The sequence below is a fragment of the Zeugodacus cucurbitae genome, chromosome 4 (assembly GCF_028554725.1).
Source record: "Zeugodacus cucurbitae isolate PBARC_wt_2022May chromosome 4, idZeuCucr1.2, whole genome shotgun sequence".
In the NCBI taxonomy this organism is placed as follows: domain Eukaryota; kingdom Metazoa; phylum Arthropoda; class Insecta; order Diptera; family Tephritidae; genus Zeugodacus; species Zeugodacus cucurbitae.
In genome coordinates this window covers 3,037,017-3,058,883 of record NC_071669.1, presented here as the reverse complement: position 1 = coordinate 3,058,883, position 21,867 = coordinate 3,037,017, and the positions used below count along the sequence as shown (strand labels likewise).

The 21,867-nt window shown below is 39.4% G+C and overlaps 1 protein-coding gene across 6 annotated transcripts in view; it reads left to right on the top strand.

The window, feature by feature from the left end:
• The window catches only part of LOC105220773 (teneurin-m), a 319,151-nt gene extending 301,950 nt beyond the window's left edge, over window positions 1-17,201 (top strand). For 4 of the 6 annotated variants that reach the window (XM_029043495.2, XM_029043513.2, XM_054229537.1 and 1 more), the window contains 7 exons: window positions 1,406-5,356; window positions 6,712-6,995; window positions 7,323-7,734; window positions 7,863-8,408; window positions 8,472-8,679; window positions 9,759-9,785; window positions 10,890-17,201. In XM_029043495.2, coding sequence (XP_028899328.2) covers window positions 1,406-5,356; window positions 6,712-6,995; window positions 7,323-7,734; window positions 7,863-8,408; window positions 8,472-8,679; window positions 9,759-9,785; window positions 10,890-16,497 — 11,036 coding nt within the window. In that variant the 3' untranslated portion in view covers window positions 16,498-17,201. The remainder of the gene's footprint in view (window positions 1-1,405; window positions 5,357-6,711; window positions 6,996-7,322; window positions 7,735-7,862; window positions 8,409-8,471; window positions 8,680-9,758; window positions 9,786-10,889) is intronic. The other 2 variants (XM_054229535.1, XM_011197278.3) reach the window with 2 other exon arrangements.
• Window positions 17,202-21,867: the final 4,666 nt, after the last annotated feature.

Sequence of the window (21,867 nt, the reverse complement as noted above, 5' to 3'; positions counted from 1 at the left end):
CTGCCGTTGACACTTTCGACAAAGTTGTTTAACCATAAATAGACCACGACAATGGCGTCTAAAGTGGAGAAAGTAAAAAAAAGCAATATATATTGTTGTTGTTGTAAAGTACAAAATACAACAAATATTGTGGATGTGGCAGGATGCAGCAGCGCTGCAATTACAGGTCAACTTTGTTAGCCGGAAATTGACGCCGGGAAGTTGAGACTGCAAGAGCTGAGCTGTAGACAAAAGTGAGAACGCACTTTGCTTACACATTTCTTAACGTTTTCTTCTGCACCAATTCGAAATTAAATTCTTCTGTGTTGAAAATAAATGAGTTTTCTGTATTTGAAAGCGCCGAAATTTCGTAATTTAATGCTAATTGAAGATTTCGCCAAATCGCCCCCATTGACGTAATGACTGTGTGAGTCATGCGAAAATGTTTGCGTATAAGGCGTGTTCACACTATTGGAAAAGTAATTACAGCACAATAGCGGAAATATATTGTAGTTGGGCAGCGCAAAAGTTTGCTTTGGAAAATAGTTAGATTTGAAAGGAGATTGAAAGTGATGTAGATTATGAGCTATTTATACCTACCTAGTGCTAGAATTTTCAACTTTAATTAATAAATTATAGTATTTATACCAAGAGCGCCCTCTACCGCAGTTACTTAGAAGCTTTTAATGAAATTTTCAAATTCAGCATATTATCTCCCGCGCGTGTTATTACTCAAATTAATGCCGAAAATATAAATTATAATGACAAAGTCATTAGAGGTAAAAACGTAGCAAATTAAATCAAAACTGAAACGCGTGCAATCAGCGCGTATTGAATATGCAAAGCCACAATCTCCCTTGGTTACACAGAGATCACGAATATATTATTATTAGTACAACCTAAGCCACAATGCATGAATGTCTAAGCATATTAGACAAAAATTGCTTTCTTTCTCAGCCAAAAAAAAGCGCCACTGTCAGCAATTGCCAACATTTAGTGCGTTTAACGTTTGCCCACCCCTGGCGCGTTGGATTCCCTTGACGCGCGTTTGATTTCTTTCACCTTTCATGCTTACAACCGCGCCATTTTGTGGGCGGCGGCAATTCACTCATTGGTAAAATCGCATTAAAAACACATTTTACACTTAATTTACGCGCCAGCAGCCCCCGCCTCCGTCCCCACCACTGTCTAAAAGCATTTGCATAATTTGTGTAATTCGAAGCGCGAGCGCACAAGAAATATTCATTAGTGTCATAAGCCGATAAGAAGTTATATAGAAAGGCGCTCTTATTTAATTAAAGCGCAACTTAAAGCATAATAGAAAATTAAAAAAAAAAAAAATCGTAATAAATGTAGAGAATTAAGCAAATGTTAGGTTAATTACTGTGAAATATTGTTTAAAAAAACCATGCGCTGTTGTCTCCAGACATTAGAAACGAAGTGCAATCGGTGCTAGATAGAGCCGCCGCTGGTTCATACCTTGAGCGCGGCCACACATACGGGACACAGCAAATATGGCGACAACAACAAACAAAGGATAGCGCTGCAGCGCGGACGCGCCTGTCATTCGAGACACAAGCGTATAAACGACGACAACTACAAAAACAGCAACAACTACAATGGCAGCGGAAGAACTATCAGGAAAAGTTATATCAAAAGCAAAAACGAATCCAACAGCAAACGCTGTTGAAAGTCCACAAGCCATTCAACGCCATTTGGCAACAACATGGCGCACGAAAGAAGCGTTATCGTCGAAGTTTAATGACAGACCAAACTTTCGAAAGCATCGACTTAATTACGAGTGCGCATACGAAGCGCGATGATGAAATGAAAGCGCACGACAATGTTATAAACAACAAGTATAATGGCGAACATAAATTGGAGAATGGCAATGGCGTCGGTGTTGATAAGGCAAAGGACGACAGTGACAGCGGCGACAGTGAACTGTTAACTGTTGGCAATAGCGCGAACGCTGACAGCTTTGAAGTTACTCAAAAGACAATGGCAAATGTGGAGGATATGGAGTTGAAGTTGACTAACGACAAGGTGATTGAGTTGGTGGCGCAAACGGCAGGTGTGGGAAATCTGCTAGATACAAAGGAGCAGCCAACAAATTTGGTGGTTGAAGAGGTGAAAGCGCACGAGCTAAGGGAAAGTAATACAGCGACGGTTGCGCATCGAACGTGGCCTACAACAAGCGTTGAGACCAATGAAGCAAAACAATCGACGGAGCCCAAAACGCGCTGTCTTGAGACCGCAGCAACAAGCGCGTTGCATAAATGTCAAACGCCGCCGTTGTCTAATACACAACCGGCAAATAATAATGCTGCCGCCGCGTTAGGCAATCAAGCGCTCGAAATGCCAAAGGAGTTTGAAAATATTGCGACTGATTATGACAGGAATAACGGTAATAACACGCCCAACAGTAACCGCATGCCAAGACGCGACAGTGTATCTGCGACGCAAACTTTGCAAATCAATAACGTATTAAATCTCAATCAAAACTCTAATGATGACAAAGAAACGGCTGCCGCTGCCGTCGTCAACGCCGCTGAGACTGGTGTTGAAGGCGCGGCAGCACAAACGTCTGACGCTGAAATTGTCGCTGCCGCGAAGACCTCCGATGATGTGTCTGATGGGCAGCAGTATGAGACGACATTGACGACAATTGCCAAAGTTTTGTCAAAGGCTTTTAGGGATAAAAATAATGAAGTAGTAAATTTGACAAGCGACGGAAATGATGGTGGCAACGCACACGCGGCTAGCGATGCAAACTCTGCTGCGTTGGTGGAAGGGAATACAATTGAAGACGCGTCTACAACAGCACCAACACCCACAGCGTCGCACCCAAAGGTTGACCTTACGACTAGCGACGCTGGTGATATATTTAATGGTGATATTGATTACGTTGAAGGTGACACGCAACGTGAAGTAAGTGACTCGCATGCGGAGTTTCTTAACAAAGACGAAGGCACGGAGGAATATATTTTTAAAGCGGCGACTGAAATTAATGAGATATCGATTACAACTGGTGCGGCGCCGCGCGCAAATGTAGCGAGAACGCGCGCTGCGACTGCCGAAGGTGTGGCTGAAGAAGAAGCACAAACGGCCGCCTATAAACCGCTGAAAAGCAATTTGCGTGTACGTAAAGCGCACGAGCCGAGACATATTAAAAAGCTTAGACAACACTTTGGGCGCCCAATACACGCACCTGTCTTGCCAGCGTCAGCGGCAGTGCAGTTTCTCAATGTGATTATTGATGATGATAATCAAATTGACAGGCCACCAGTGCTAAGAAACGAACCGGAAAAACTGAGCAGCAATAACGCCGTCATAGGCGCTGCGCCAATTGACAAAAACAACGCCATAAGTGATGACAATAAAATGGACGGTAATGCGACTAAAAAATCAAAAAATAATTTGAGTGCGGACGCGCAAGAAACTACAGCGCGCTACCTAGAATTTGATGATGCAAATGATACTCAAATCAATCGTCATAATGGCACAAGCGACAACGCGTTGAGTGATAGTGAAAGCGATACGGACGAAGCTGCAACTGATGATAACAATAATGAGCGTGATTTGGTTGACAGCTATGATGATGTCGGCTACACCGCGCGAACGCCAGCCACACCACTGGTCGCAGACACGTCAAGTGTCATAAAAATTGATAAATCCGAATTGAATGAGCAAGAAGAGTGGCAGCGCGCCGCATATGATGATGTAGAGACACGCACGGAGACAACAAGAGCTGGCGATGGCGCGTGGCAAGCGGGGCGTGCGGCGAGCGAAAGCGAACTGGAAATTAAGCTAAACGAAAGTCAAATGCAAAACGAACGTGCTGCAATGATTGAAAAACACAGCACAGCAATAGTTGGTGTTGAGACAACAACAACAACAGCAAAACTAATGAAAACAGCTGATGAACGACAAACGATGGAGATAAATGAGCGAGCGTCAGTGGCAAGCAAAGAAGCTGTTGCAAGCGACAAGCAACTGAGAGCGGCAGCGGACGGAAGAGATGTACAAAAAAGTAATGTAGTGGTTTTGGGTTATGAAAGTAAAAAGGAAGGAGCAGTGGCAGATTTGCTGCCACTAGAAAGGAGCGACAAGCAAGCTGATGAAACAGACTTTGAACAAGCAACACAAAAACCAAACAGCAATCATGTAACCAGGGAAGCGTCTGCTGAAGATGAAGCGCCAGCGCATGCTACAACAATACAACCGAACCATTTAAGCGGAAAGCAAAAAAATACGTCAACAGCTGTAGTTGATGAAAGCAGCTCGGAAGACGAGCTGATGCTTAATGACGGTTTAATGCCGCACCAACACAACAACAACAAACACGCCAGCAACCACAACGCACCCGCTAACATAATCAAGAGCAATAGTAATTTCAATACAAACTCCAACGCTGACGCCGCAACTAATGACTATCCGCCTTTCATTGCTGAAACGAATGCGGACGACATTGATATCATCAAGCTGGAGAATACACACTCGAGTGAGGATGAGATCTATAAAACCATTGGTGACGGTGTTCGCAACACCAGCGCGCAAGAGAAGCCGAGTTATGCATATGGCAAGCGTAAGGAAATTGTCACCAGTCGGCCACCCAGATATCCGTCGCATGCAGAAAATGAAGTGCTCAAAGGTGGCGTAGATGAAAACACCGCCAACAGTTACGCCGACAAGCTGCCGCCATATCCGCTGAAACCGCCCATAGTGAGTGAAACGTACGATGCGCCGACCAAACACATACTCGTGAATGTTTCAATAGCCACCGAAGGTGATAGTAACTCCGTGTATACGCTACATGTGGCCGTGCCCATCGGTGGACAGTCGCACGATGTGCAAGAGGTGCTTACGCATGAACGCATAAAAGCGCCGTCGCACGAAATGGCTGCGCCACCAACAAATACACATGCCGATGAACAACCGAGTCCTTATTGCATACCCGAACCACCGCCACCCATACCGGAGTGTCCTTGCAAGTGCGCGGATTTCTTAACGGTAACTGAAACGGTTGACGCTTTTGACAACGAAGCACACTTCGTGCCATTAGAGGATCGCGATGATACAGCTAGCTTTATTGACACTGCCACTGCCGCTACCACTACGACCACCGCGCCGCACACTACCGACAATTTCATTCATCCACCATACTCACCAATTGCTGCCACCACAGCATCTTTGCTAACTAATACTGTTAATGCCACTGAAGAATCTTTCATTTCAACAACTACCACTGCTACATTTACTAATTTGCTTGGTGTTGATGCAGCGCATGCTGTCAGTGTTGATGATCATGTTGTTGTTGCTGGTGATGGCAGCAAAATTGCATGTCCTGATGTTATGCCTATTCTGATACTTGAAGGTGATTGTTTTAAAATGGTTTATGGTGACTAAAATGTACTAACATCACACACACACCTCGACCTGCTGGTAGACTAACAAACTGATTAATTGAATTATGAATTAAACTTAATTAACCAACAAAAAGCTTCATACATATATAACCGTTGAAATTTTAACACCTCATCACTCATGACTGTAAAGTCCTAACCTGAAAGGTGTTATGTTACTTCTGCAACTATTGCTTGTAAATTGTGCATATATAAATATATTTATATTTACTTAAATATACTTATTAAGAATGGTATTTGAATACTAATTATAGAATAATACAATAGTCTAACATTTTGGAATAAATATACTATTATTCTCTATGAATGACAAATTATCTTAAGCCATTAATTATATATTCATTAAATAATCATATTTATAAGAAATTATCATTCTAACCTCTTCATAACTTGTATAAATAACATCAACATCACCTTGAGTACAGAATTTGGCACTGGGCAAAATTTAGACACATCACATCACAAGCAAAATACAATTCATTATCATTAGAATATGTAAGATACTCTTACTCTATGTTAATAATGCTGTAAAAATACCATTTTTAGAAAACAAATATTTTCTAAATATTTAATTCATCAACTCAAAACTCATTCCAAAGCCATCAACAAAAAATATACTACTTTACATACAACGATCAAATGGATTTCTAAAGCGCTCTGAAATTTTTAAAACTATACGGTTGAGAATTAGAAGCGCGATTGAACGAAATGTTAAACAGCGTGAACTGAGTACTGTGTGAGAGACACTCCCACCTATTCAACGACATAAAATTAACAGCAACAAATGCACGTGTTATTCTCTCTACTGAAGTAATGCTAGGAGGCATTACACTGTGTGACCAATAAGATAGCTGGATTGCTTTTTTGACAACCGTGTTGCAGGATTATGCTGTATATTAGAGAAACGATCGATTATAAGAAAACATAACATTCCATTTCTCATTGATTTTTGAAACTATAAACTGCAAAAATGTAAAGCATTTGCAGGCTGTAAAGAAAAAAAACTCGACTCTTGTAAATTTACATACGAACTTGTAAATTTTCTAGTATAACTAATTTGTTTTATAAATAATGTTTAAATAGAAAAAATATTTAATTTCCATGTCTAAAAACCGTACGCTTTTTTCCCTTTTTCTCTTCTCACTCAACTCGCGTCTGTGTTACGCTCTCTTTGTGTACACTCATCACGCTCACCACCACACATCACTCATTGCGTTTTGCGCGTACAAATTAACTCGCTTGCGTATCGAATGCCTGCTTTAACATGATGCGCACTCTTAAATGCAATGCGTACGATATGGAGTAGGAGCGCGTACTTTCCCGGCACGCAGTTTCCCACCAGATGGCACAACCTTCGGACAAATCACATTGGGACAGAAACTTACCAAGGAGATACAACCGTATAGCTATTGGAACATGCAATTCTATCAATCGGAACCGGCTTATGTGAAATTCGATTATACTATACCGCGCGGCGCCTCGATAGGTGTCTATGGACGTCGCAATGCATTGCCAACACACACACAGTATCACTTTAAGGAGGTGCTGAGTGGCTTTAGCGCCAGCACAAGGACAGCGCGAGCGGCACACGTGAGTAGCTTTCTCATTTTTGCTAAGCCTTAAGCGTGTATTTGTAGTTGTAGCTATAAGTTATTACGCTTATCATATGTGGTTATTGTTAGTGTATATCATATATATCGTACTATTTGTCGCTTCAAACTGTTTAACGTACAACTAATGCTTTATTAACCGAACTGTTTCTCTGTGTTTTTCTTGTTTCTCATCCCAAATACACCACAAAATCAAATCAAACAAACCGCTATACACACAACTATGCATTCCATGTTCCACATTCCATACACACATCAACATCACAACGACACATTCTCATCGCTCTACGGGCCATCACTCGTACAGTTATCGATAACACGCGAAGTTACACGTTACATGGAACCCGGTCACTGGTTCGTCTCGCTATATAACGACGATGGTGACGCACAGGAGGTCACCTTCTATGCCGCCATTGCCGAGGATATGACACAGAATTGCCCGAATGGTTGCTCCGGCAACGGACAGTGTCTGCTTGGGCATTGTCAATGCAATCCCGGCTTTGGTGGCGACGACTGCAGCGAGAGCGTTTGCCCAGTGCTGTGCTCGCAGCATGGTGAATATATTAACGGCGAATGTATTTGTAATCCCGGTTGGAAGGGTAAAGAGTGCTCGTTGCGGCACGATGAGTGCGAAGTGGCCGACTGCAATGGACACGGTCACTGCGTGAGCGGCAAGTGCCAGTGCATGCGTGGCTACAAAGGCAAATTCTGCGAGGAAGGTAATGAAAGCGCGCTTTTTCACGAATTATTAATTAGATTTGGAAGTGCTGAGTCCCAAAAATATTTACATTATCACAGCTCCAACCAAATTACTTACTAATTTTATAACTTTTCTTTTATACCCCAGTTGATTGTCCACACCCCAACTGCTCGGGTCATGGCTTCTGCGCCGATGGCACTTGCATCTGCAAGAAAGGCTGGAAGGGCACCGATTGCGCGACCGTAGATAAAGACGCGCTGCAATGCCTACCAGACTGCTCGAATCACGGCAACTTCGATGTGGACACACAGACCTGCACCTGCGAACCGAAGTGGAGTGGCGACGACTGCTCGAAGGAGCTCTGCGACTTGGACTGTGGACAACATGGACGCTGTGTGGGCGATGCCTGCACTTGTGATGCCGAATGGGGCGGCGAATACTGCAACACCAAACTCTGCGATACGCGCTGCAATGAGCATGGTCAGTGCAAGAATGGCACCTGTCTCTGCGTGACCGGTTGGAATGGCAAGCACTGCACCATCGAGGGCTGTCCGAATGGCTGTTCGGCGCATGGACAGTGTCGCGTGAGCGGCGAGGGGCAGTGGGAGTGCCGCTGCTACGAGGGCTGGGATGGGCCCGATTGCGGCATAGCGCTCGAGTTGAATTGCGGCGACAGCAAGGACAACGATAAGGGTGAGTGGTGGCACTACATTTGAGTTTTGACATTTTATAATAAATAATTGTGGTTTTTAACAGATGGTCTCGTCGACTGTGAGGATCCCGAGTGCTGCGCCAGTCATGTGTGCAAGACATCACAGCTGTGCGTCTCCGCACCCAAACCGATTGATGTTTTGCTGCGCAAGCAACCACCAGCCATCACGGCCTCGTTCTTCGAACGCATGAAATTCTTGATTGACGAGAGCAGTCTGCAGAACTACGCCAAACTCGAGACGTTCAATGAAAGGTTTGTTCAAAGCGTTTGCCAATTTATGCCTACACTTTTTTTTAGTATATATTTTAAGTTTGAACAAAATTTAGCTATGTTGAAAAGCATATTGAAAGCAAAACAAGCAACATACAATTGGTGACAAAGACAATTTTTTGATTTGATAAAAAAAAGCAACAAAATTTTTTGCATTACATAAACGCTGATATTTTAGTGTGTATAGTGGATGTAAATATCCTGTTACAAAAAAATAAGAGAAAAACAAAAAAAGCAACAACAAACTAATAATGCATAATGACAACTAGTTTGCCTTTTTTAAGTTCTTACGTTTTGATATTTTTAAGTTATCGTGCCCACGTCTAAAAATATCCCATCCCAAAAAAAAAAAAAAAATATCCCTACAAAACCCCAAAAAACATATGTAAATATAACTCCCACTATATGTCCTTTGTTTTTGCACCAAAACTACCACCCAAAATGTAGGCAACAGAAAAACAAAACAAAAAGGAAAATTAAAAAAAATTTTATGAGAAGCAAATTGATGATGAAAAGCGCGTGCGCTGCGTGCTGAGACTACGCAAAATACACAAAAAATATTTAAGATTTACTCAGCCTTACAACAACAAACAAAAACTAGTTTTCGTAATGAGCTAATGACTCGTGTCTTAGTTTCAGTTTTTTTTTTTTTTCTTTCGTTGAAGACATTTTTTTTGGAAAGAAAATTTAAAAAAATAATACAGTTTAAATAAGTTTGAATATATGCAACGTATTCAACGTCTAATGCAATTAATTTTCTCTACTCTCTTCTCTTCTCTTACACGCGCGCCCTAAAACTGCTACTAACCTACTACTACTACCAACATCACTACCACTACTACTACATAACCAACCACTGCGTTACATAACCAATAATTACTAATCTAATACGATTTGTACGATTGCGAAATGTTAACATTTTGCCCAAATGCATAACTTACGGCACTTTGAATTCGTTCAAAAAAAATACGAAAATGAAAAAAATCACAAAAAAACATTACAAAAACAAACAAATCGTGCAAAAATCAAAAATCACAACTAAATTCATTAAACACTAACAGCATTTTTTGGAATTATTTCAATGCAAGGTAAGCAAAAGCAAAAGCGCTCAAACTAAAATAACTAACCTAAATACTCTTTTGAAAAAAATGAAAAAAAAAAATGATTCGTTGGTTGTTTGGTAAAATGATTTCTTAGTTAGCTATTCATTTTCATAATTTAACATATTTTTACTCGCTCATTTTACTAATTTGTCGTAATTAAACTGTTAATTTTTCTAATTTCTTACTTACACGTCAATCACTTCATTTACTTTTCATTTCATTAACCCTTTTTCGTTAATTTTTATTTTCATTTTCACTTAACCCTTCACGTCTAACATAAAATCATCATTTTGAAATGACTTCGTGTCGCCATGTAGCGCCATTTTAGGCGCTTAGCAGTGCAGCTGTCTCTCACATAATTTACAACACTTCATTATTACTTGATTTCCGTTACAATATTGATGCGCCACTTCTACAAAATATAAGCGCATTAAATGAACCGTAGCAACCCTACTGCAAAACAATTTAGGTTTTAGTTTCAATAGCAAAAACAAAAAAAAAATAAAAAAATAACAAAAAAATTAAAAAAAATGCAAAAAAATACAAAAAAATCCAAAACAAAAGTTAAAAAAAATTAAAAAATTTTTTTAAAAAATTCAAAAAATTCAAAAACTACCGTTATGTACACCTCCAAAAAGGAGCAGCATCTAAAAAAAAAAAAAAAACTTACGAACACCTTGTAAACATACGTACGTTCGTTCATTTGTTCGTTCGTTCGTTCGTTCGCTCTTTCGCTCGTTCAAACTTCGTTCAATTGTGTCTTATGTGTTATGAAGAAAGTCTAATTTATGTTTATATGTGCGTGTGTAAATTTATGAATTTATTTCAACTTATTTGCCGTTAATTTAGCAATTTACCGTTATTTGTTTAAGTAGTTTATTTATAAATGTCAATACGTTTTTTAGCATAAATTTTTATTTTACGTTTTTTCTACTGCTTGTTAGTAAGTTATGTTTTTTCCTAACTATTCGCTAGCATATATTTTACTCTCTACAGAAAAAATAAAGAAATTCGTATTTTATGCCACACAAAAACATTTTATCAAACTCTTTACTTATACTCTACCATTTCCGCCTCTTTCCCCTGCAGCCGTTCCGCTGTTATACGCGGTCGCGTTGTCACCTCACTCGGCATGGGTTTGGTGGGTGTGCGCGTCTCCACCACGACACTACTTGAAGGCTTCACGCTTACACGCGACGACGGTTGGTTCGATCTGATGGTAAATGGTGGCGGCGCTGTTACACTACAATTCGGACGCTCACCATTCCGTCCACAGTCACGCATCGTACAAATACCCTGGAACGAGGTGATCATCATCGATGTGGTGGTTATGTCCATGTCGGAGGAGAAGAATTTGATACCCATACCGCACACGTGCTTCTCACACGACTACGATCTCATGAAACCGGTTGTGTTGGCCTCGTGGAAGCATGGTTTCCAAGGCGCTTGCCCCGATCGTTCCGCCATTTTAGCCGAATCTCAAGTTATACAGGAGTCACTGCAAATCCCTGGCACTGGTTTGAATTTGGTGTATCACTCTTCACGCGCCGCTGGCTATCTTTCAACCATTAAACTACAGTTGACACCTGAAACTATACCGGATTCACTGCATCTGATACATCTGCGCATAACCATCGAGGGTATACTGTTCGAGCGTGTTTTCGAGGCTGATCCGGGCATTAAATTCACCTATGCATGGAACCGTTTGAACATCTACCGTCAACGTGTCTATGGCGTGACCACAGCAATTGTCAAGGTTGGCTATCAGTACACCGACTGCAAGGACATCATTTGGGATATACAAACCACCAAGCTCTCTGGCCATGACATGTCCATCTCCGAGGTCGGCGGTTGGAATCTTGATATACACCACCGTTACAACTTCCATGAAGGCATACTGCAGAAGGGTGATGGCTCCAATATCTATCTGAAGAATAAACCACGTGTTATACTCACTACCATGGGTGATGGCCATCAACGTCCGCTCGAATGCAACGATTGCGAGGGTTTGGCATACAAGCAACGTCTGCTTGCGCCTGTCGCCTTAGCCGCCTCACCCGATGGCAGTTTATATGTCGGCGATTTTAACTACATACGTCGCATTATGACCGATGGCACCATACGCACTGTGGTCAAGTTGAATGCCACACGCGTCTCCTACCGCTACCACATGGCATTGAGTCCACTAGATGGCACGCTTTATATATCCGATCCCGAGTCACATCAAATCATACGCGTACGCGACACTAATGATTATTCGCAACCGGAAAAGAACTGGGAACCCATTGTAGGCTCAGGTGAACGTTGTCTACCAGGCGATGAGGCACATTGTGGTGATGGCGCACTGGCGAAGGACGCGAAACTAGCATATCCCAAAGGCATCGCTATTTCCAGCGATAATATCTTATACTTCGCAGATGGCACAAACATCCGTATGGTTGATCGTGATGGCATCGTCACAACGCTGATTGGCAATCACATGCACAAGTCACACTGGAAGCCCATACCTTGCGAGGGCACACTGAAGTTGGAAGAGATGCATTTGCGTTGGCCTACCGAATTGGCCGTTAGCCCCTTGGACAATACACTGCATATCATCGATGATCATATGATTTTGCGTATGACACCCGATGGTCGTGTGCGCGTCATCTCCGGACGTCCGCTACATTGCGCCACCACCTCCACTGTTTACGACTCCGATTTGGCTACACATGCCACGCTCGTGATGCCACAATCGATATCTTTTGGTCCCATGGGTGAGCTCTATGTGGCAGAGAGCGACTCGCAACGCATCAACCGTGTGCGCGTCATTGGCACCGACGGTCGCATTACACCTTTCGCCGGCGCCGAGTCGAAATGCAATTGTTTGGAACGTGGCTGTGACTGTTTCGAGGCAGAGCACTTCCTAGCAACCAGCGCCAAGTTTAACACTATTGCAGCACTTTCAGTTACACCCGATGGTCATGTGCACATCGCTGATCAGGCGAATTACCGCATACGCTCGGTTATGTCCAGCATACCCGAAGCCAGCGTGTCACGCGAGTATGAGATCTATGCACCAGATATGCAAGAGATTTACATCTTTAATCGATTCGGCCAACACGTCTCCACAAAGAATATTCTAACCGGCGAAACCACGTATGTCTTCACTTACAATGTCAACACTTCCAACGGCAAATTGAGTACAGTAACCGATGCGGCGGGCAATAAGGTCTTCCTACTGCGCGACTACACATCTCAGGTGAACTCGATTGAAAATACGAAGGGTCAGAAATGTCGTCTACGCATGACCCGCATGAAGATGTTGCACGAACTGAGCACACCAGACAACTACAATGTGACATTTGAATATCACGGCCCAACTGGCTTGCTAAAGACGAAACTCGATTCCACTGGTCGCTCTTACGTCTACAACTATGATGAATTTGGTCGTCTCACTTCGGCTGTTACACCAACTGGTCGTGTCATTGATTTGGTGTTCGATTTGAGCGTTAAAGGTGCACAAGTTAAGATATCCGAAAATGCACAGAAGGAACAATCGATGCTCATACAAGGCTCAACTGTCATGGTACGCAACGGTGCCGCCGAATCGAAGACATCTGTAGAAATGGACGGTTCAATGACAAGTCTAACACCATGGGGTCACACCGTACAAATGGAGGTGGTACCGTACGCTATTTTGGCTGAAATCAACCCTGTCATTGGTGAAAGCTATCCAGTACCCGCCAAGCAGCGCACCGAAATCGCTGGTGATCTGGCTAATCGCTTTGAATGGCGTTACTTCGTGCGTCGCATGCAACAGGGCAAACAAGGTAAGGGACCACGCCCAGTCTCACAAGTCGGACGCAAGCTGCGTGTGAATGGTGATAATGTGTTGACGCTTGAGTATGACCGCGATGCGCAATCTGTCGTTGTGCTCGTGGACGATAAACAAGAACTCCTGAATGTGACCTATGACCGCACAGCACGTCCCGTAAGCTTCCGTCCACAATCGGGCGACTATGCTGATGTCGACTTGGAATACGATCGCTTTGGTCGTTTGGTGAGCTGGAAGTGGGGTGTGCTGCAAGAAGCTTACACCTTTGATCGCAACGGACGCTTAAACGAAATTAAATACGGTGACGGGTCATCGATGGTTTATGCCTTCAAAGACATGTTCGGCTCGCTGCCACTGAAGGTGACCACACCACGTCGTTCTGACTACCTCTTGCAGTACGACGATGCTGGCGCGCTACAAAGTTTGACTACTCCACGCGGCCATATACACTCATTCTCACTGCAAACCTCGCTCGGCTTCTTCAAATACCAATACTTCTCCCCGATCAACCGTCATCCATTCGAAATTCTGTACAACGATGAAGGACAGATACTCGCCAAGATACATCCACACCAGTCAGGCAAAGTGGCGTTTGTACATGATTCCGCTGGCCGTTTGGAGACAATTCTGGCTGGGCTATCAAGCACTCACTACACTTATCAGGACACCACGAGCCTCATCAAATCAGTTGAGGTGCAGGAGCCTGGCTTTGAGCTACGTCGCGAGTTCAAGTATCACGCTGGCATTCTCAAGGATGAAAAGGTACGTTTCGGCTCGAAGAACTCTTTAGCTTCCGCACACTATAAGTACTTCTACGATGGCAATGCGCGTCTCAGTAGCATTGAGATGTCCATTGATGATAAGGAAGTGCCCACAGCACGTTACAAGTACAGCCAAAACCTAGGACAACTGGAAGTCGTACAGGATCTGAAGATTACACGCAACGCTTTCAATCGCACCGTTATACAAGACTCGGCTAAACAATTCTTCACGATCATCGATTACGATCAGCATGGACGTGTAAAGAGTGTGCTTATGAATATCAAGAGCTTCGATGTATTCCGCCTTGAGTTGGATTATGATCTGCGAAATCGCATCAAATCACAGAAGACCACGCTGGGACGTTCAACATCCTTCGACAAAATCAATTACAACGCTGATGGTCATGTGATCGAAGTGCTCGGCACAAACAATTGGAAGTACTTGTACGATGAGAATGGCAACACTGTCGGCATTGTAGATCAAGGTGAGAAAATTAATCTCAGTTATGATATTGGCGATCGTGTCATACAAGTCGGTGAGATCGAATTCAACAATTACGATGCGCGCGGTTTTGTGGTGCGACGTGGTGAACAGAAGTACCGTTATAACAATCGCGGTCAGCTGATACACGCCTTCGAAAGAGATCGCTTCCAATCATGGTATTACTATGATGACCGCAGCCGTTTGATAGCTTGGCACGATAGTAAGGGTAATGTAACACAGTACTACTATGCCAACCCAAGAACACCAAAACTGCTGACACACGTACACTTCCCCAAAGTGGGCAAGACTTTGCGCTTCTTCTACGACGATCGTGATATGCTTATTGCTGTGGAGAACGGCGATCAGCGTTACTATGTAGCCACCGATCAAAATGGTTCACCATTGGCCTTCTTCGACCCGAACGGCATAATAATCAAAGATATAAGACGCACACCATTCGGCCGTATCATCAAGGATACCAATCCAGACTTCTTCATACCGATCGACTTCCATGGTGGTCTGCTAGATCCCAACACCAAATTAATCTACACCGAAGGACGCCACTACGATCCCACAGTTGGACAATGGATGACACCCAAATGGGAGACGTTGGCAACCGAGATGTCCAATCCAACAGACGTCTTCATCTACCGTTACCACAACAATGATCCTGTCAATCCTAACAAACCACAAAACTACATGATCGACTTGGAGTCGTGGTTGCAACTCTTCGGCTATGATTTGCGTAGCATGCAGAGCTCGAAGTACACCAAAGACGCACAATACGTACCACAAATTTCCATTAAATCCAATACGCTGGCACCTGAATTCGGTGTGATTTCCGGTTTGGAATGCATCGTCGAAAAGACCAATGAGAAATTCAGTGATTTCGATTTCGTGCCGAAACCGCTGCTGAAGATGGAACCAAAGATGCGTAATCTGCTGCCACGCATTAGCTACCGACGCGGCGTCTTCGGCGAGGGTGTGCTGCTTTCGCGCATTGGCGGACGTGCATTAGTCAGCGTCGTCGACGGCTCGAATAGCGTAGTACAGGATGTGGTCTCATCCGTATTCAACAACTCCTACTTCCTCGATCTGCACTTTAGCATACACGATCAAGATGTATTCTACTTTGTCAAGGACAATGTGCTCAAACTGCGCGACGACAACGAAGAACTGCGACGACTCGGTGGCATGTTCAACATATCAACACACGAAGTGACCGATCATGGCGGCAGCGCTGCCAAGGAATTACGCCTGCACGGACCCGACGCTGTGGTGATAATCAAATATGGTGTCGATCCCGAGCAGGAAAGACATCGCATACTTAAACATGCGCACAAGCGTGCCGTCGAACGCGCGTGGGAGCTCGAGAAACAGCTGGTAGCCGCTGGCTTCCAAGGACGTGGTGACTGGACTGAAGAGGAGAAGGAGGAGCTTGTGTCGCACGGCGATGTGGATGGCTGGATTGGCATCGACATACACAGCATACACAAGTACCCACAGCTGGCCGACGATCCAGGCAATGTAGCATTTCAGCGTGACGCCAAACGCAAACGAAGAAAGATCGGCGCCGGACACCGCACAGCGAAATCGCGCCGACAGCAATTGAGAGTGATGGATTTGAGTGCGTGAGTGGATGAGACGAACGAAGATGAAGCATACAAGCGAAGTCGTGTGGCAACAACTGTGACAAATGTGAATGAGCAAATCGAAAATGGTGAAAGTGAAGAGGAGGAGAATAAACGAAGTTATGCTAATGCCTATGCACGGCTCGCGAGCTGGGCACCAGGTGCAAACGCAAATGAACTGAACACCATTGAGACCACACTCTATTTAGACAACAACAACAGCAATAGCAGCGGTGATGATGGTGTGGACGACGACAACGACAGCAACGACGACGACGAAGACGATGACGAAGTTGAAGGCGCGCAGCCGAAGGACGTACGTGCACTCATTGGTGTAAATGAAGCTAACCGCAACGGCAATGAGGAGGAGGAGGTGGAGTACTACCACGACGAATACTATTATAATAACAACTACTACGATCAGCACTACTATCGCAGCAGCAAAGGCACCGATACAGACGACTTATATTAAACAACCAACAACAACAATACTACTACATACAAACATATATAAGAAGAAGAAAAAAACTGAAAAGCAAATTAAATTTAAAGAATCTAGTGGGTATTAAATTAAAATATGTGTGAGTACGTACGACTAATTACAGAATACTATGAGTAGGTATGTGTGACGAAAACAACAAAAGAAAAAAAAACAAAAAATCATAATAACAACAACTAAAAAAACACATTTGAAAATCAATATTTGCATGCATGAAAATGGCAAATTTGTAAAAAATTATAAAAAATTAAGAAGTGTGGGTAAATGCAGAAGAAGAAGAGAAAGAAGACACGTCAACTAAATTATTTAGCATAAAAAAAACAATAAAAGTATTTAGTAATGAAAGCGCTAAGCGGCGAAAGTAGTCAGATTTGGTGCGAAAAGTTATTTCAAAAACAGGAAAGAACACATAAAAGCATGTGAAAGCAAACTGCAAATGATTGTTAAGAAATTGGAAATCAGCAAGCCACAGCGAAAAAGTAAGGTTAGACAGAGAGAGAGTAGTGAGAAAAAGCCAAGCACTTGTATATTTCATTTTGAGGTTATACAACACTTCAACGAATATTCAGTTTTTGTATAAAGTAAAAGAAAAAAAACAGTTAAATGAAAGCCATACAACGTTAAGCGTTTAAGTGGTGCATATACAGTAATAACAGACTAGCTAATTAAGTATTGTAATAGGCAGCAGTAAGGAAAATGAGTATTAAAAAGGTGGAAGTAAAAACGAAAGAACCCTAGTATAAACTGAGTGTTTTTGTATAATTGCAGGTTAAGAAAGGTTAAGAAGAAATTAACAGTTATTTGGTGCAGAACAAATAAAAATGTAATTTAATGAAAAAAAAAGAAAAAATGTTGATAAACAGGCATTGTGTAGTAGAAATTTTGTTGTTTTTTGCTTAGCAGTGTGTTATTATTGTTTTATAAATTATACTAAACTATTTTTGAGCTTGTTTTTTGGAAAATTATTTTTTTTTTTAATTTTTTTAAATTATAATATTTTTTTAATTTTAATTTAATTTATTTTTTTTTATTTTTAAAATTATTATTTTTTTTTAATTTTAATTTAATTTATTTATTTTTATTTTTTTTTGATTTATACTAAAATATTTTTGAGCTTGTTTTTTCGAAATTATTAATTTTTTAAATTTTTTTAATTATTTTTTTTTAATTTTAATTTAATTAATTTATTTTTTTTTAATTATTAATTAAATTTAAATTTAAATTTTAAAATTTAATTAATGTTTTTATTTGTATTTTTTTTTTTAATTATACCAAAATATTTTTGAGCTTTTTTTTCGAAATTATTAAAATTTTTTTTAATCTTAATTAAAATAATCTTTTTAATGTTTAACAAAATTTTAAAATTTTTGAATTTTTGTATTTCAATTTTTCAATTATTACACAATTTATTGCATTTTGCTTTCATCATATTTCTACGAACTGTGCTAAACTGTTATACTGACTGTAATACATGATTCTACACATTTTTGACAACTGAAAACCCTTTCTTTCTAGTAATTTTAACAGAAAATGTTCAAAACTTCTAACTGTATACCGATCAAACCTTACTTCTCAACACTTCTCACCTCAAAATTAACGCTCTCATTCCCTAAGCAATTCTTAAATGACATGCACATAGTGGCTTTAAAACTGTTGAACTCAATTTCAATTGCTGACTCTCGCGCAATGCAATTATTGACTCACAAAATGGACGCTTTGCCAAATACTCACAAAAACACTGCATGTTACCGTTAAAAAAAAAAAGAATATTAAAAAAAATTGTGATATACCTACATTTTATCGAATACAACAATCAATTGGAAAAACCATTTATTAAACGACAGACATTAATTTGTACACTGAGACTTGCTTTAAATTTTTTTTCTCAAATTGGTTTGCAATAAACATTAATTATTTTATTAAGAAAAAACTAAAATAATAAACAAATAGTTTAAACGCTGACAAATGCCATTTATATTTTAATTATATTTAACGCTATATAAAAATAAAAATTAAATAATATTTTTAATTTTTTGTATGTATGATTGTATATGCATTTTCAAGTGTATTGGTTAATTATGCATAATTTTTTCAAATTTCACATACAATTTTTACAATCAAATTTTTTACATAATTTTTTTTATTTAATTTTATATTTTTTTAAATATTTTTTTAAATTTTTTTGTTTATTTTTTTTTTATTAATTGTTTTTTATTTTTTTTAATTTTTCATATTTTTATAATGCATAATTAGTGTTTAAAATTGTAGATTATTTATTTAAATACACTTGAAAATTATAGTTATAAATAGTGTATAAATATTTGCTTTAAACATTTGTATTAATAAATATTTTTAAAATAAAATTACAGTAAAATTATTTTTATTCTTATTTTATTGTTTTTACTATCTTTAAATATATTTTTTTCTCACTTTTTGCATTTTATTATATAAAACATGAAGCTTTTTAATTGAAAATTAACGCAATATTTTATACTAGATTAAAAGCATTTAAAACCTTTGCAAATTTTTAGAGCTTTCTTTACGCGTTTCTAAAAACCACGAAAGTTGCATTACTTAAAAATAATAAAGTCAAAATTTCATTTATAAAGCATTTACCTTAATTAATATGTCACAAAATTCGCTGAACTGAACATGTGAAAGCTCTTTGAGCATATGAAAGCTCTCTGGACATGTGAAAGTTCTTTGTGGATGTGAAAGCTCTTTGTGCATATGAAAGCTCTTTGAACATATTGAAGCTCTTTGGGCATGTGAAAGCTCTTTGAGCATATGAAAGCTCTTCAAGCATATGAAAGCTCTTTGGGCATGTGAAAGCTGTTTGAGTATATGAAAGCTCTCTAGACATGTGAAAGCTCTTTGTGCATATGAAAGCTCTTTGGGCATGTGAAAGCTCTTTGCGCATATAAAAGCTCTTTGAGCATATGAAAGCTCTTCAAGCAAACTTTCACAGTTTTTTAAAGCTTTCATCACTTCACACAAACACTTTCTCAACTCATTTCAGTAAATTTCAACTCACTTCAGTGATTTTCAAAGCAAACATAACCTTGCATGCTTACATTTCTCAAATCGTACGAAAGCACAAAAGCTTGCGAAAGCACACATTACTTTTCAAGCGAGATATTTCAATTTAACTCCCTCAATTCATAAAAAAAAATACTTATGTACTCATGAAATTATAAATTATGCTCACAACTAACGAACTACATACAATACTTACTACCGATATTCTCAACGATCTACATATATGTATTTATGATTAACGAATTTTAATTAATTATTAACAATTATGTTTACAATGTGTATGATAATTATTGCGATATTTAAATTTTTGTATTAATGCTCTTATTATTATTATTATTATTGCATGACATGATTATTGACTATTGATTAACCGCATCTCTAGTGTTATCCAATTAAGGAATTATTAGGTATTAGGTATAGAGGAGAATCAAATTGAAGAAAAAAACATAAAACACACTTAGATACATACATACATATATATAATACGAGTATATATGCATACATTTAGCACATAAGTACACTTTGTAAATAGCACAAATATAACACCTCCCCCCTCTCCCGCTAAAAATATACTTGATTACCATTAGGTGCTAAGTGTTTAGGTTAAATGCAAAATTCATAACAATTTGCCAGTATAAAGGAAAACAATAAATGAAAATGAAAAATAAAAAATGAAAATAAAAATAAAAAATTAAAAGTGGTACGTACATACATATATATAGTATATATATTGAAGATTTGCATGTAAACCAGGAAGATGTAAGATGTGAAACTGCTGTGTAAAATACATAGTGAATGACTAATATGTTAGTAATTTTAATAATAATAAAGAAAAATGGAAGCAAAATCATTTACAAAACTGTTTAAAACGAATTGCAAGCAAGCAAAATGAAAAGCATATTTTTTAAGAAAAGACAATTGGTGAGGAGACACACACAGACAGGTGTGTTGAAGTTGCTTAAAATAATAAAAATAAAAAAAATAATTTTTCCTTGAACCAAAAGTGGCCGAGCAGTGCGTTTGAGATATACGATATCCATTTGCGCAACTCAGTTCCCCACGTTTGAGATTATAGAAAAGCAAAAAATGCCACAAGGTGTGTAATGTAAATTAAAAGAAAACAAGAACTTGTAGATTAATTAATATTACTTATAAAAACAAAAACAAAAAAACTAGTTATTTAAGCAAAAATTATACTGTAAAAATTGCAATAATTTGAATAAAAAAAAATTAGTTATAAACAAAAAAAAATAAATAAGCAAATATTAAATTAAGCAAATGCGCAAAAGAAAAAAAATGCAAAAAATATACCAAAATTATGACTGATACAAGGAAAATGGAAGAAAATGAAGAAAAAGAAAGAAAGAAACACATAAAAGAAGAAACTAATATTAAAGCAAATTGCGCATAAACACACGCATACTCATAAAGCGTAAGCAACTTCAAAGCAAAAGAAAAAAAAAACACAAAACGAAAAAACACTTTATAGCAATTGTGTGCTAAATCTGAAAAAAAAATAAATGCAAAATTTTCATTTCACGCCGCGACAAGCAAGCAGCAACTTGTATTTGCTACACAAGCGCATTGTTTTTGCAGCGAAACAGCAAATTTATATATATTTTCAGCAATTCTTTCGACTTTTTGTTTTTCATACGAAGTAAAATTAGTTTCTAAGTGGCAAAAACAAAAAAAAACAAAAACAAAAAATAATGCAGAATATAAATATATTAAAATAAAATGAATAAAAGAGAAAAGATGAGCAGAAATGAAATAAAATGAAAAAAAACATTAGTTGAAGCAAATTGCCGCAAAAGCAGAATTAGCCAGAGATAAATG